Genomic DNA, 15000 nt, shown 5'->3' with positions numbered 1-15000 from the left:
TCGTTTAAGAAAATTCAAACGTGTAGTTATTTTTACTGCCAACAACGAGAAGAAGGATCCTGATGAGACCAACGAGGAAGTGCCTTTAATAATCTATTCGCAACAATCCGATTTTCGGCGAGGTATAATTACAGGCTCTATGCGGGCTCAAAGGCGAAAAACAGTTATTTGGAAACTATTTCAAGCAAATGCGCATTCCCCCCTTTTTATCGACAGAATAACCCCCCCCCGTCTTTTTTCTTTTGATATCTCTGGACTGATTAAACCAATTTTTCGAAATTGGACAGGTAAAGAGGGAGAATTCAAGATTCTAGAGTCTAAAGAAGAACAAACAAAAAGAGAAGAGAAAAAAGAAAAGGACAAAAAAAAGGAGAACACCAGAAAGGAAAAAGCACGGCTAGCGGTAGCAGAAGCCTGGGATAACATTCTTTGTGCGCAAATAATAAGAGGTTACATGTTAATAACTCAATCAATTCTTCGAAAATATGTTGTATTACCTTCATTGATAATAGCCAAAAATCTCGGGCGTATGTTATTCTTGCAACTTCCTGAATGGTCTGAGGATTTGCAGGAATGGAATAGAGAAATGCATATTAAATGTACTTATAATGGTGTTCAATTATCAGAAACAGAATTTCCACAAAATTGGTTGAGCGATGGGATTCAGATCAAAATTTTATTTCCTTTTTGTCTGAAACCTTGGCATATATCTAAACTGCACCCCTCCCGCGTAGAGCTGATGAAAAAGAAAAAACAAAAAGATGATTTTTGTTTTTTAACAGTTTTGGGAATGGAAGCTGAACTTCCCTTTGGTTCTCCCCGAAAGCGCCCTTCCTTTTTTGAGCCCATTTTTAAGGAACTCGAAAAAAAAATTGGAAAATTTAAAAAGAAATATTTTATAACTTTTATAACTATAACTCGAAAAGTTTTAAAAGGAAAAACAAAATTATTTCGAAGAGTTTCAAAAGAAACCAAAAAATGGCTTATAAAAAATATTCTATTTCTAAAAAAAATAAAAAAAGAACTTTCAAACATAAATCCAATTGTATTATTTAGATTCAAAGAAATATCTGAATCGAATGAAACGAAAAAAGAAAAAGATTATCTAATTAGTAATCAAATAATTAACGAATCATTTAGTCAAATTGAATCTGGAAATTGGCCAAATTCTTCACTGATAGAAACCAAAATGAAGGATTTGACTGATAGAACAAGTACAATAAAAAATCAAATAGAAAGAATTACAAAAGAGAAAAAGAAAGTAACTCCAGAAATAGACATTAGTCCTAAATCGCCAAAAAATATTTTCCAAATATTAAAAAAAAGAAATACTCGATTAATATGTCAATTCCATTATTTTAGAAAATTATTCATTCAAAGATTATACATCGATCTATTTTTATCTATCATTAATATTACAAGAATTAATACACAACTCCGTCTTAAATCAACAAAGAAATTGATTGAGAAATACATTTCCAATAATGAAATAAATCAAGAAAAAATTAATAATAAAAACAAAATTAACTTTATCTTTATTTCGACTATAAAAAAGTCACTTTATAATATTTATAATATTAGTAAGAAAAATTCACATAGTTTTTTTGATTTATCCTACTTGTCACAAGCATATGTATTTTACAAATTATCACAAACCCAAGTTATTAATTTGTCTAAATTTAAATCTGTTCTTCAATATAACAGAACGTCTTTTTTCCTTAAGACTAAAATAAAGGACTATTTTAGAACACTAGGAATATTTCATTCTGAATTAAAACATAAAAAACCTCAGAGTTATAGAATCAATCAATGGAAAAACTGGTTAAGACGGCATTATCAATACGATTTATCTAAGATTAGATGGTCTAGATTAATGCCAAAAAAATGGAGAACTGGGGTTAATCAAAGTTGTATGGCTCAAAATAAAAATAGAAACTTAAACAAATGGAATTCATATGAAAAAGACCAATTAATTCATTACAAAAAAGAAAATGATTCTGAACTCTATTCATTATCAAACCAAAAAGATAATTTTAAAAAATGTTATAGATATGATCTTTTATCATATAAATCGATTAATTATGAAAATAAAAGTTACTCATTTATTTCTAGATTACCCTTTCAAGTAAATAAGAACTTCGAAATTTCTTATAATTCCAACACGCCCAAACACAACCCTTTTGATATGCCCGACAATCTTCATATCAATAATTATCTAATAAAAGGCAATCTTCTACATCTACATATAGAAAGAAATCTCGATAGAAAATATAGAAAATATTTTGATTGGAAAATTCTCCATTTTTCTGTTAGACAAAAAGGAGATATTGAGGCCTGGGTTAAGATCGATACCAACAGTAATCGAAATACTAAAATTGGTATTAATAATTATGAAATAATTAATAAAAAAGGACTTTTTTATCTTACAACTCATCAAAATCCAGAAAAAACTAAAAAAAATTCGAAAAAAGACTTTTTTGATTGGATGGGAATGAATGAAAAAATATTTAATCGTCCCATATTGGATATGGAATTTTGGTTCTTCCCAGAATTTGTACTACTTTATAATGTATATAAAATAAAACCGTGGATTATACCAAGCAAATTACTTCTTTTAAATTTGAATACAAATGAAAATGTTAGTAAAAATCAAAATATCAATAAAAACAACAAAAAAAACTTTTTTCTACCATCAAATAAAAAAATAAAGAATCGAATTCAAGAAGCAAAAGAACCCGCAAGTCAAGGAAAAAGAGAGCGTGGATCAGATATAGAAAACAAAGGAAATCTGGGCCCTGTTTTCTCAAAACATCAAAACGATCTTGAAAAAGATTACGCGGAATCAAACACAAAGAAGGGTAAAAATAAAAAACAATACAAAAGCAACACGGAAGCAGAACTAGATTTGTTCTTGAAACGTTATTTGCTTTTTCAATTGAGATGGAACGATACTTTGAATCAAAGAATAATCGAAAATGTAAAGGTATATTGTCTCCTGCTTCGACTGATAAACCCAAACAAAATTGCTATATCGTCAATTCAAAGGAGAGAAATGAGTTTGGATATAATGCTGATTCAGGCGAATTTACCTCTTACAGAATTGATGAAGAAGGGGTTATTGATTATCGAACCTATTCGATTGTCTGTAAAAAATAATGGACAATTTATTATGTATCAAACCGTAGGTATTTCATTGGTTCATAAAAGTAAACACCAAACTAATCAAAGATACCGAGACCAAAGATATGTTGATAAAAATCATTTTGATTTGCTTGTTCCTGAAAATATTTTATGGTCTAGACGTCGTAGAGAATTGAGAATTCGAAGTTTTTTTAATTCTTTGAATTGGAATGGCGTCGATAGAAATTCAGTATTTTCCAATGAAACTAATGTAAAAAACTGGAGTAAATTTTTGGATGAAAGGAAACCTCTTTATAAAGATAAAAATGAATTAATTAAATTAAAGTTCTTTCTTTGGCCTAATTATCGATTAGAAGATTTAGCTTGTATGAATCGTTATTGGTTTGATACCAACAATGGTAGCCGTTTCAGTATCTTAAGGATACATATGTATCCACGATTGAAAATTAATTGATATTACTATATACCCTGTCTCGTATAGAGTATCTGAAAGAAAACAAATGCACACATGCCTTGTCTTACATCTCATTCGAATCTAATTCGAGTAGACGATACTAAATCAATAAGGTATCGATTAGATCTAGAAATGAATCAACGGAATCTTCTTCATTTTCGGATTTTAGGTTTAAATTATTCGCTTTTGTGAATGAAAAAAACGTACCTACCAACTTTTTCTTTTTGGATTCCTATCTGAATCAAATTTTAAATTTGATTAATTTATTGGAATTGATAAAATTAGGGGTTCATAAAGAAATTAAGTCTATATACCACGTTCAAATTACTGGCATTATTATTACTGATCGATAAAATTCGATAAAATCCATATCTGTAAAATAAAGAAAGGGGAAATTCATTTATGGTAAAAAATTCTGTCATTTCAGTTATTTCTCAAGAAGAAAAGAGAGGATCTGTTGAATTTCAAGTATTCAATTTCACCAATAAGATACGGAGACTTACTTCACATTTAGAATTGCACAAAAAAGACTATTTATCTCAGAGAGGTTTGAAGAAAATTTTGGGAAAACGTCAACGACTGCTAGCTTATTTGGCAAAAAAAAATAGAGTACGTTATAAAGAATTAATTAATCAGTTGGACATTCGAGAGACAAAAACTCGTTAATTTGATTAATTTGAAGAGTCATTTCGTTTTCACTTATATGTTTCGATTAAATTTTGATGAACTTCTTTTCACTTTCAGTAATTCATGGAAGAATGAATCGTTAAAAAACTTATGACTGCACCAACTACAAGAAAAGACCTCATGATAGTCAATATGGGGCCTCAGCACCCATCAATGCACGGTGTTCTTCGACTCATCGTTACTCTAGATGGTGAAGATGTTGTCGACTGCGAACCAATATTGGGTTATTTACATAGAGGGATGGAGAAAATTGCGGAAAACCGAACAATTATACAATATTTACCTTATGTAACACGTTGGGATTATTTAGCTACTATGTTCACAGAAGCAATAACCATAAATGGACCCGAACAATTAGGCAATATTCAAGTACCTAAAAGGGCTAGCTATATCAGAGTCATTATGTTGGAGTTGAGTCGGATCGCTTCTCATTTGTTATGGCTCGGTCCTTTTATGGCGGATATTGGTGCGCAGACCCCTTTCTTCTATATTTTTCGAGAAAGAGAATTGATATATGACCTATTCGAAGCTGCTACCGGTATGCGAATGATGCATAATTATTTTCGTATTGGAGGAGTGGCTGCCGATCTACCCTATGGCTGGGTAGATAAATGTTTGGATTTTTGCGATTATTTTTTAACAGGGGTTGCTGAGTATCAAAAACTTATTACCCGGAATCCTATTTTTTTAGAACGAGTTGAAGGCATAGGCATTATTGGGCAAGACGAGGCATTAAATTGGGGTTTATCGGGACCAATGCTACGAGCTTCCGGAATAGAATGGGATCTTCGTAAAGTTGATCATTATGAGTCTTACGACGAATTTGATTGGCAGGTTCAATGGCAACGAGAAGGGGATTCATTAGCTCGTTATTTAGTACGAATCGGTGAAATGACAGAATCCATAAAGATTATTCAACAGGCTCTGGAAGGAATTCCAGGAGGGCCTTACGAAAATTTAGAAATCCGACGTTTTGACAGATTAAAAGATCCTGAATGGAATGATTTTGAATATCGGTTTATTAGTAAAAAACCTTCTCCAACTTTTGAATTGTCGAAACAAGAACTTTATGTGAGAGTTGAAGCCCCAAAAGGAGAATTGGGAATTTTTATCATAGGAGATCAGAGCGTTTTTCCTTGGAGATGGAAAATTCGCCCACCAGGTTTTATCAATTTGCAAATTCTTCCTCAGTTAGTTAAAAGAATGAAATTGGCTGATATTATGACAATACTAGGTAGCATAGATATCATTATGGGAGAAGTTGATCGTTGAAATGATAATTGATACAACAGAAATAGAGACTATCAATTCTTTTTCCAAATTGGAATCCTTAAAAGAAGCCTATGGGATCATATGGATGCTTGTCCCTATTTTGACTCTTGTGTTAGGAATCACAATAGGTGTACTAGTAATTGTTTGGTTAGAAAGAGAAATATCTGCGGGAATACAACAACGTATCGGACCTGAATATGCCGGCCCTTTAGGAATTCTTCAAGCTTTAGCAGATGGGACAAAACTACTTTTGAAAGAGAACCTTATTCCATCTACAGGAGATACTCGTTTATTCAGTATCGGACCATCCATAGCAGTAATATCTATCTTTCTAAGTTATTCAGTAATTCCTTTTAGCGATCACCTTGTTCTAGCCGATCTTAGTATTGGTGTTTTTTTATGGATTGCCATTTCAAGTATTGCTCCCGTTGGACTTCTTATGTCGGGATATGGATCAAATAATAAATATTCCTTTTTAGGTGGTTTACGGGCAGCTGCCCAATCAATTAGTTATGAAATACCATTAGCTCTATGTGTGTTATCAATATCTCTACGTGTGATTCGGTGAGACCTAAAATTTCTCCAAATTCTTTTCTTTATAGAAACTCTAGAAACAAGGATAAAAAGATTTGATTGACTATATATATTTTATATTTTAATTTTTCTTCAGCATTTGAGTTGATGAACTAAACCAGATAGTTATATGAGTGAAAGAAAACGGCTTCTAAATTTGCAGTAAAAAGGTTGAGTCTCATTTCCTATGTACAAGAATCAAATGGTGAAAAAAGTAAACATACGCAAGAGAGATTGTTTACCCCAAGATTGATGAATTGTCATGATAGCTTGAAGCGGGTTCAAAAGATCAACTGTATCAACTTTATGGGGTTTTTACTGTCTATTACCATAGATGGATTTCCACAACGAGAGGTTGAAAGCAAAAATGAGTGGATGGTTAGGAAGACCAAGATACACAAAGGATTAGTAATTGAGATTATGGAAGTTATCCAAGAGGATATTTCTGTACATAAAAGGAATTCGAATTGGGGCTTTGCGTTCGTAGAAATGATCAAGAAGTACTCCCCATGATTCTGATCCAGAGTATGTTCCTATCCACTTAGTAAGTAAATAACTATCAAGAACGAAGTAATCTTTTACTTTGGTTAAAGAAAGGCCCTTTTTCTGAGAAAGGAGAATAGGAATGAAATAAAATAAATCGAAATAGAAAGAAAAGAATCAAATTGCAAAAGCAAAAAGGGGGATGTCTTTTTTTTTTTATTCTTTCTTTCCTATAATTAAATTTTTATTTCGATTTAGAGAGAGAAAATTTTTGTCATGATTCATGAACTAATGGACTCTCTAATTTTTTTCGTAATTGAAAATTCGAAGTTGAAATGTATATAGGATATTGCTATAAAGCGCATTTTATTTAATGATAAGGTTATTAATCAACAAAGAAAATTTAAAATTCTTAAAAGATGAGATCAATTCAGAAGCACTTATTTATTAGTTTTAAATATAGCAGACAGAATTCCATTGGTCTAATTTAGGACCTTAGGATAGATTTTGACTCTATCTGACAAACATATCAAGATAAAGAGTAGGAAAGGGCCCTTAGATTTATTTGTGACCTCTGAGGAGCCGTATGAGGTGAAAATCTCACGTACGGTTCTGTAATAGCGATGGGCACAGTGATGTTATCATCGACTATGATTATCTAACAGTTCAAGTACAGTTGATATAGTGGAAGCGCAGTCAAAATATGGTTTTTGGGGGTGGAATTTGTGGCGTCAACCCATCGGGTTTATCGTTTTTCTAATTTCTTCTCTAGCCGAGTGTGAAAGATTACCTTTTGATTTACCAGAAGCAGAAGAAGAATTAGTAGCAGGGTATCAAACCGAATATTCAGGTATCAAATTTGGTTTATTTTACATTGCTTCATATCTGAATCTACTAGTTTCTTCATTATTTGTAACAGTTCTTTACTTGGGAGGTTGGAATCTTTCTATTCCGTACATATTTGTTCCTGAGCTATTTGGCATAAATAAAAGGGGTAAAGTCTTTGGAACACTAATTGGTATCTTTATCACATTAGCCAAAACTTATTTGTTTTTGTTCATTCCTATTGCAACAAGATGGACTTTACCGAGGCTGAGAATGGACCAACTATTAAATCTTGGGTGGAAATTTCTTTTACCTATTTCTCTAGGTAATCTATTATTGACAACCTCGTCCCAACTTCTTTCACTGTAAAAGACCACAATATTCTAGATTCACGACTTGTCTCAAACAAGAGAAAGAAACAAGCATAAAATGTTTTTTATAGATATTCTAAATATGCTCCCTATGATAACTGAATTCATAAATTATGGTCAACAAACAATACGAGCCGCCAGATACATCGGCCAAGGTTTCATGATTACCCTGTCCCACGCAAATCGTTTACCTGTAACTATTCAATACCCCTACGAAAAATTGATCACACCGGAACGTTTCCGAGGCCGAATACACTTTGAATTTGATAAATGCATTGCTTGTGAAGTATGTGTGCGTGTATGTCCTATAGATTTACCCGTTGTTGATTGGAAGTTGGAAACTGATATTCGAAAGAAACGATTGCTTAATTACAGTATTGATTTTGGAATCTGTATATTTTGTGGTAATTGCGTTGAGTATTGCCCAACAAATTGTTTATCAATGACCGAAGAATATGAACTTTCTACTTATGATCGTCACGAATTGAATTATAATCAAATCGCTTTGGGTCGCTTACCAATGTCAGTAATTGATGATTACACAATTCGAACAGTTTCGAATTTACTTCAAATAAACAATGAATAAATCCCTAATTTGATTCGAAAAAAATTACGAATTACGAAGGCTTAGTTCGTATCTAAAAGAATGAGATTTTTGCTTGGTCAATTCAAACTAGTGGTTGCTTAATGAGACTCCTAGCTTAATTTAGATTGAAAACAAAACGGATTTCTATATTATAATAGTAATGGTTTTAAAGTAGATAAATGATATCAAAAATAGATAGGTTTAAACTACTCTTTCGACGAATAAAGAATTGATAGTGGTCCAATAAAATAAAAACATCTACGTCAATTCATACCCATTACAATTTCATTCAATTAACAATTTAAAAGTATCATAAAAAATAGAAAAACTTCTTTTTTCCTGGTCAGGTCAATAAAGTCATGAAATTCTTCGTTTTTGATTTTTTATAAAAAATGGATTTATCTGAACCAATACATGATTTTCTTTTAGTCTTTCTAGGATCGGGTCTTATATTAGGGGGTCTAGGAGTGGTATTACTTCCCAATCCAATTTATTCTGCCTTTTCCTTGGGGTTGGTTCTTTTTTGTACATCGTTATTCTATATTCTATCTAACTCCTATTTTGTAGCTGCTGCGCAGCTACTTATTTACGTAGGAGCTATAAATGTTTTAATCATTTTTGCTGTGATGTTCATGAATGGTTCAGAATATTACAAAGATTTTCATCTTTGGACCGTAGGAGATGGAATTACTTCGATGGTTTGTATAAGTCTTTTTATTTCACTAATTACTACTATTTCAGATACGTCATGGTACGGTATTATTTGGACTACAAGATCAAACCAGATTATAGAGCAAGATTTTCTAAGTAATAGTCAACAAATTGGAATTCATTTATCAACAGATTTTTTTCTTCCATTTGAACTTATTTCAATAATCCTTTTAGTTGCTTTAATAGGTGCAATTGCTGTAGCTCGGCAATAAAAAATTTCTATTAAAACTTGGAATTCAAATAAAATTTTGTTCTGTCTTATCACATTCATTTTCCTTCAATTATATTTGAATTTCAGCTGTATAAATAGAAAGACTTTAGGTCAATCTAGTACCAATATATTTCGTTGTTCCATACTTGTTATATACTAGTCAATTAAATTGGTTGAATTGTTGTTCATATTGAAAGGAGTCGAGATTGATAAGGAGTTGTTTAATGATTCTCGAGCATGTACTTGTTTTGAGTGCCTATTTATTTTCTATCGGTATCTATGGATTGATCACAAGTCGAAATATGGTTAGAGCCCTTATGTGTCTTGAACTTATATTGAATGCGGTTAATATAAATTTTGTAACATTTTCTGATTTTTTTGATAATCGTCAATTAAAAGGAGACATTTTCTCAATTTTTGTTATAGCTATTGCAGCTGCTGAAGCAGCCATTGGACTGGCTATTGTTTCATCAATTTACCGTAACAGAAAATCAACTCGTATCAACCAATCAAATTTGTTGAATAATTAGTATTAATCATCTAGATTCTAATATTGATAAATCGATTTTAATTAGCATGTTTGCTACGTAAGGTATGATCTTGTTTGCAAAACATAAGAAATCAAAGTATTTTGGCCTCTCTCATATTTCATAAACCAATCCCGAAGGGGGTTGATTAGAAAATTATGATAACTCATTGATTCGTCTGGTATCTAAATATATGATTCGTTTCTAAGTTTACTAGATCGAAAATTTATAACATTCAAAAACGTATAGACCCAATGTCACATTCAGTAAAGATTTATGATACGTGTATAGGATGTACTCAATGTGTCCGAGCCTGCCCCACCGATGTATTAGAAATGATACCTTGGGACGGTTGTAAGGCTAAACAAATTGCTTCTGCTCCACGAACAGAGGACTGTGTTGGTTGTAAGAGATGTGAATCCGCTTGTCCAACAGATTTCTTGAGTGTCCGAGTTTATTTATGGCATGAAACAACTCGCAGTATGGGTCTAGCTTATTGATACGTTCGAGAAAACTCTACTCGAATCCATTTAATTTTTTTTACCGACAAACCTGTGCTCGAAAATAAAAATATTTTGAGCACGGGTTTTTTTGGTCCAAGTGTATCTTGTCTTTACTACGAATTATTTTCCTTGGTTAACAATAATTGTTGTTTTTCCGATATTTGCGGGTTCTTTAATTTTCTTTCTTCCCCATAAAGGAAATCGGGTAATTAGGTGGTATACTCTATGTATATGTATTTTAGAACTCCTTCTAACGACTTATGCATTTTGTTATCATTTCCAATCGGATGATCCATTAATACAACTAGTGGAGGATTATAAATGGATCGATTTTTTTGATTTCCATTGGAAATTAGGAATAGATGGACTTTCTATAGGACCCATTTTATTAACAGGATTTATCACTACCTTAGCGACTTTGGCGGCTTGGCCAGTTACTCGAGATTCTCGATTATTCCATTTTCTCATGTTAGCAATGTACAGTGGCCAAATTGGATCATTTTCGTCTCGGGACCTTTTACTTTTTTTCATCATGTGGGAGTTAGAATTAATTCCTGTTTATCTACTTCTAGCCATGTGGGGAGGAAAGAAACGTCTGTACTCAGCTACAAAATTTATTTTGTACACGGCGGGGGGTTCTGTTTTTCTCTTAATGGGAGTTTTGGGTGTTGCTTTATATGGTTCTAATGAACCAACATTAAATTTTGAAACATCAGTTAATCAGTCATATCCTGTGGTTTTAGAAATAATCTTCTATATTGGATTTTTTATTGCTTTTGCTGTCAAATCGCCCATTATCCCCCTACACACATGGTTACCAGATACCCATGGAGAAGCACATTACAGTACTTGTATGCTTCTAGCCGGAATCTTATTAAAAATGGGAGCGTATGGATTAATTAGAATCAATATGGAATTATTACCTCATGCCCATTCTATATTTTCTCCTTGGTTGATGATAATAGGTACAATACAAATAATCTATGCAGCTTCAACATCTCTTGGCCAACGGAATTTAAAAAAAAGAATAGCCTATTCCTCTGTCTCTCATATGGGTTTCATAATTATAGGAATTAGTTCTCTAACCGATACGGGACTTAATGGAGCCCTTTTACAAATAATCTCTCATGGATTTATTGGTGCTGCACTTTTTTTCTTGGCGGGAACGACTTATGATAGAATCCGCCTTGTTTATCTTGACGAAATGGGCGGAATAGCTATTCCAATGCCAAAAATGTTCACGATGTTCAGTAGCTTTTCGATGGCTTCCCTTGCATTACCAGGTATGAGTGGTTTTGTTGCCGAATTGATAGTATTTTTTGGAATAATTACCGGCCAAAAATATCTTTTAATTCCAAAACTACTAATTACTTTTGTAATGGCAATTGGAATGATATTAACTCCTATTTATTCATTATCTATGTCACGCCAGATGTTCTATGGATACAAGCTATTTAATGCCCCGAAGGATTCTTTTTTTGATTCTGGACCCCGAGAGTTATTTCTTTCGATCTCCATCTTTTTACCCGTAATAGGTATTGGTATATACCCCGATTTCGTTCTTTCATTAGCAATTGACAAGGTCGAAGTTATTCTATCTAATTTTTTTTATAGATAATTTGGATGACTGAAATAAAAAAACCTATGTTTGTTTTTAAAACCATTCTTGGACAATGAAAAAAAGTCTTCTTTTTTTCTTCTCTTAACTCTTAAGTTAAGTAAAAACAATGAAATTGAACTACATATGGTAGAAAACCGTGTGAATCAAATATTGTATTGATGATTCACACGGTCCGCATGTTGGTTCATACAATGCGCCGCCCGCTCGTGTATTTGTAATAACTTGTCTTGAATTCAATTAAATGTTGATGGAAAAGAACCATAACTATGTAACCCTATTCCTAATAGATTGACCCCAAAATAGCATATCCAAATTATAAGAAAGCCTATAGACGCTACAATTGCAGAATTTGCACCCCGCAAATTTCTATGTGTTCGAGTATGTAAATAAATTGCAAATACGATCCAAGTAATAAATGCCCAAGTTTCTTTTGGGTCCCAATTCCAATACGACCCCCACGCTTCATTAGCCCATACCGCTCCCGAAAGGATTCCTATGGTTAAAAAAGTAAATCCTAAACTAATAACCCGATAACTCCAATAATCCAATTGTTGAATCAATTGGGACCTGTAATAATTTTTAGCAGAAAAAAACGAAGTATTTTCTAAAACATTTTCACCCAAGAAAAATGACTCGTTTAAAAAACCATTGCTCTTATAAAAAAGCTTTCTGTTTTTTCGAAATGTAATCACTAGAAGTGCTACTGATAATAACGATCCACATAAAAGGGCTGCATAGCCCAATATCATCATACTTACGTGCATTATTAACCACTCAGATTGAAGAGCAGGTACTAATATTCCAGATTGGTGTATTTCAGTTAAAATACCTGAAGTAGCAAAGCCTTGGGTAAAAATAGCACTTGGCCCCGTTATTTTACTTAAAATTAAAACATTTTTTTTGAAATACGGAATTATATGAATAAGGGAGAAGCTCCATGAAAGGAAAATTAATGATTCATATAAATCGCTTAGTGGGAAATGTCCCGAAGAAATCCAACGAGTAACTAATAATCCTGTTATACAGAAAAAAGTAACTATTATGCCCTTTTCTGACGAATCGTATAGCTTTACGATTTCATCGACTAAAAAGGTTATCAAATGAATTGTAATTACAATTGAAACGATCGAAAAGGAAATGTGAGTTAATATATGCTCTAAGGTTGAAAATATCATAAAAATCTTAAAAAAGAAGAGTCCCTTAATTACATAATTCTAAAATGGAAATCGGGAATTGAATTCATTATAAGATCTATTTATCCTTTTTAGAAGACGGTATGCCGCCACTCGGACTCGAACCGAGATGCATTAGCACTGCTTCCTAAGAGCAGCGTGTCTACCAATTTCACCATAGCGGCCTGTCTTGAACTCATAATAGCCTATGAATAAGCAATCGTCGAGATTGAGTAAGCTATTTTAGTTTAGTAATGATTCAAATGGATTAATAACAATAAAAGGTTGTTCAAATAGGAATTGGAGGTTGAAGGTTCATTATTTTAGATTTGAGTTTAGAGTCTTAGTTTTTTTATTTAACCTGGAACTTTCCTATATTTTATGCTTTCCGCGAATTGAACTCTTGTAACTAAACCGTTCTATATTCAATTAAGGAATAGAGTTCAAAAAGTTTTTGTTTTCATTGTTTAATCAGCAATTTATTATTTATTTATTTTTCATAAATCTAAAACAAAAAAGGTATTTTGACGACAAAATAGAAAGAAAAGAACCTATTTTGCATCGCTCAAAATTGACAATTAGTCATACAAAATTTCATTAAGCAATTTTCTCTATTGGGTTAAGGGCAAGATATACATGGGGTCTATATAATAATTCAGAGAAAATAAAAAGTTATAAAGTTAGACAAAACACAAAGGTTGCAAAATAGAATCAATTAGTTTCAATGAGTTCTTAACTTTCACTAAAGATTTTTATATACGTTCTTCTCTAGATATGGAGAGATGGAAATAGAATCGAAATATAGAATTTTTTTTTAATTTAATTCTGCAAACAAATAGGTCGGTGGGGAAAATCAAACTCCCCACCTTGGAATAGAAACGATCTTTATTCTTTTGTCAACAAAAAAGTTATTATTCAGTGAATAGTAAATATAGGATTTCCTAATTCTATTATGAAAGGTAAATCCTAAAATTATTCAATTAGATAATAATTGAATAATTTTAGAATATATTGAATTATTTTTTCAAGTTGATTCAAATTATTCTAACGTTTTATTACTTATTTATTTTTGTTTGGCGTACCAAAAAAAAACCTTTTGACTCCCCAGTAGAAATAGCTTTCGCTAACGAAAAAGCCTTTAATGCTATCCAATATGTCTTCCTTTTCCAAATATTTTTACGAATACGTTTTTTTGATCTCGAAGTGCGTTTTTTTGGAACTGCCATTATAAAATTCCTCATTGTTAGTTATAGTTAGATGTGAAATACATCTATTGTTCAAAATGAATTCTTTATAATACGCAATTTATAATACTAAAATAAAACATTATCGAGATAGGCAAAAGATAAGAATAGAAAATTCGATTTAAGTTTTAATTTAGTTTAAGTTAGTCCATATTTTTACTTTTTATTGACTCCTTTCAAAAGAGGTAAGATCCGGTGAATCGGAAACAATTAATTAAGAATTCAAAACTTTTTTATGGAACAGACATATGAATATGCGTGGATCATACCTTTCATTCCACTTCCAGTCCCTATGTTAATAGGAGCGGGACTTATTCTTTTTCCAACGGCAACAAAAAGTTTTCGCCGTATGTGGGCTTTTCAAAGTGTTTTATTGTTAAGCATAGTCATGATTTTTTCAATCTACCTGTCTATTCAGCAAATAAATAGCAGTTCTTTTTCTCAATATGTATGGTCTTGGATCATTAATAATGATTTTTCTTTAGACTTCGGATACTTGATCGACCCACTTACTTCTATTATGTTAATATTAATCACTACTGTTGGGATTATGGTTCTTATTTATAGTGATAATTATATGGCTCATGATCAAGGCTATTTGAGATTTTTTGCTTATATG

General features: G+C 31.9%; 12 protein-coding genes and 1 non-coding gene, besides 1 other annotated feature; 10 read left to right on the top strand and 3 right to left on the bottom strand. All coding sequences in view use genetic code 11, as the record gives it.

Moving 5' to 3' along the window:
- ycf1 (hypothetical protein RF1) overlaps window positions 1–3595 on the top strand; it is a 5721-nt gene extending 2126 nt beyond the window's left edge. The window contains exon 1 of the mRNA in view: window positions 1–3595. This exon is cut by the window's left edge and continues 2126 nt beyond it. Within this exon, the coding sequence (YP_006666088.1) occupies window positions 1–3595 (3595 nt within the window).
- Window positions 1–15000: part of a sequence feature (small single copy region (SSC)) that runs on past both edges of the window.
- On the top strand, window positions 3998–4261 carry rps15 (ribosomal protein S15). The gene has a single exon. The coding sequence runs from the start codon at window positions 3998–4000 to the stop codon at window positions 4259–4261; it is 264 nt and encodes an 87-aa protein (YP_006666087.1).
- Window positions 4373–5554, top strand: ndhH (NADH-plastoquinone oxidoreductase subunit 7). Its single transcript has one exon. The coding sequence runs from the start codon at window positions 4373–4375 to the stop codon at window positions 5552–5554; it is 1182 nt and encodes a 393-aa protein (YP_006666086.1).
- Window positions 5556–7804, top strand: ndhA (NADH-plastoquinone oxidoreductase subunit 1). One transcript has 2 exons: window positions 5556–6108; window positions 7266–7804. Exons 1-2 carry the CDS (start codon window positions 5556–5558, stop codon window positions 7802–7804), a joined length of 1092 nt encoding a protein of 363 aa, YP_006666085.1.
- On the top strand, window positions 7889–8392 carry ndhI (NADH-plastoquinone oxidoreductase subunit I). The gene has a single exon. The coding sequence runs from the start codon at window positions 7889–7891 to the stop codon at window positions 8390–8392; it is 504 nt and encodes a 167-aa protein (YP_006666084.1).
- ndhG (NADH-plastoquinone oxidoreductase subunit 6) lies at window positions 8785–9315 on the top strand. Its single transcript has one exon. It carries the CDS (start codon window positions 8785–8787, stop codon window positions 9313–9315), a length of 531 nt encoding a protein of 176 aa, YP_006666083.1.
- On the top strand, window positions 9539–9844 carry ndhE (NADH-plastoquinone oxidoreductase subunit 4L). Its single transcript has one exon. The coding sequence runs from the start codon at window positions 9539–9541 to the stop codon at window positions 9842–9844; it is 306 nt and encodes a 101-aa protein (YP_006666082.1).
- Window positions 10096–10341, top strand: psaC (photosystem I subunit VII). The gene has a single exon. The coding sequence runs from the start codon at window positions 10096–10098 to the stop codon at window positions 10339–10341; it is 246 nt and encodes an 81-aa protein (YP_006666081.1).
- ndhD (NADH-plastoquinone oxidoreductase subunit 4) lies at window positions 10460–11962 on the top strand. Its single transcript is given in 1 exon segment — window positions 10460–11962. A coding segment is annotated over 1 exon segment (1503 nt).
- Window positions 12199–13140, bottom strand: ccsA (cytochrome c heme attachment protein). The gene has a single exon. It carries the CDS (start codon window positions 13138–13140, stop codon window positions 12199–12201), a length of 942 nt encoding a protein of 313 aa, YP_006666079.1.
- trnL lies at window positions 13243–13322 on the bottom strand. The gene has a single exon. It is a non-coding gene; the product is annotated as a tRNA-Leu (tRNA).
- rpl32 (ribosomal protein L32) lies at window positions 14193–14363 on the bottom strand. Its single transcript has one exon. The coding sequence runs from the start codon at window positions 14361–14363 to the stop codon at window positions 14193–14195; it is 171 nt and encodes a 56-aa protein (YP_006666078.1).
- ndhF (NADH-plastoquinone oxidoreductase subunit 5) overlaps window positions 14617–15000 on the top strand; it is a 2223-nt gene continuing 1839 nt past the window's right edge. The window contains exon 1 of the mRNA in view: window positions 14617–15000. This exon is cut by the window's right edge and continues 1839 nt beyond it. Within this exon, the coding sequence (YP_006666077.1) occupies window positions 14617–15000 (384 nt within the window).

Source organism: Capsicum annuum, chloroplast (assembly GCF_002878395.1).
Source record: "Capsicum annuum chloroplast, complete genome".
In the NCBI taxonomy this organism is placed as follows: domain Eukaryota; kingdom Viridiplantae; phylum Streptophyta; class Magnoliopsida; order Solanales; family Solanaceae; genus Capsicum; species Capsicum annuum.
The sequence above is the reverse complement of the archived record's forward strand: the minus strand, read 5'-3'. Positions and strand labels throughout refer to the sequence as shown.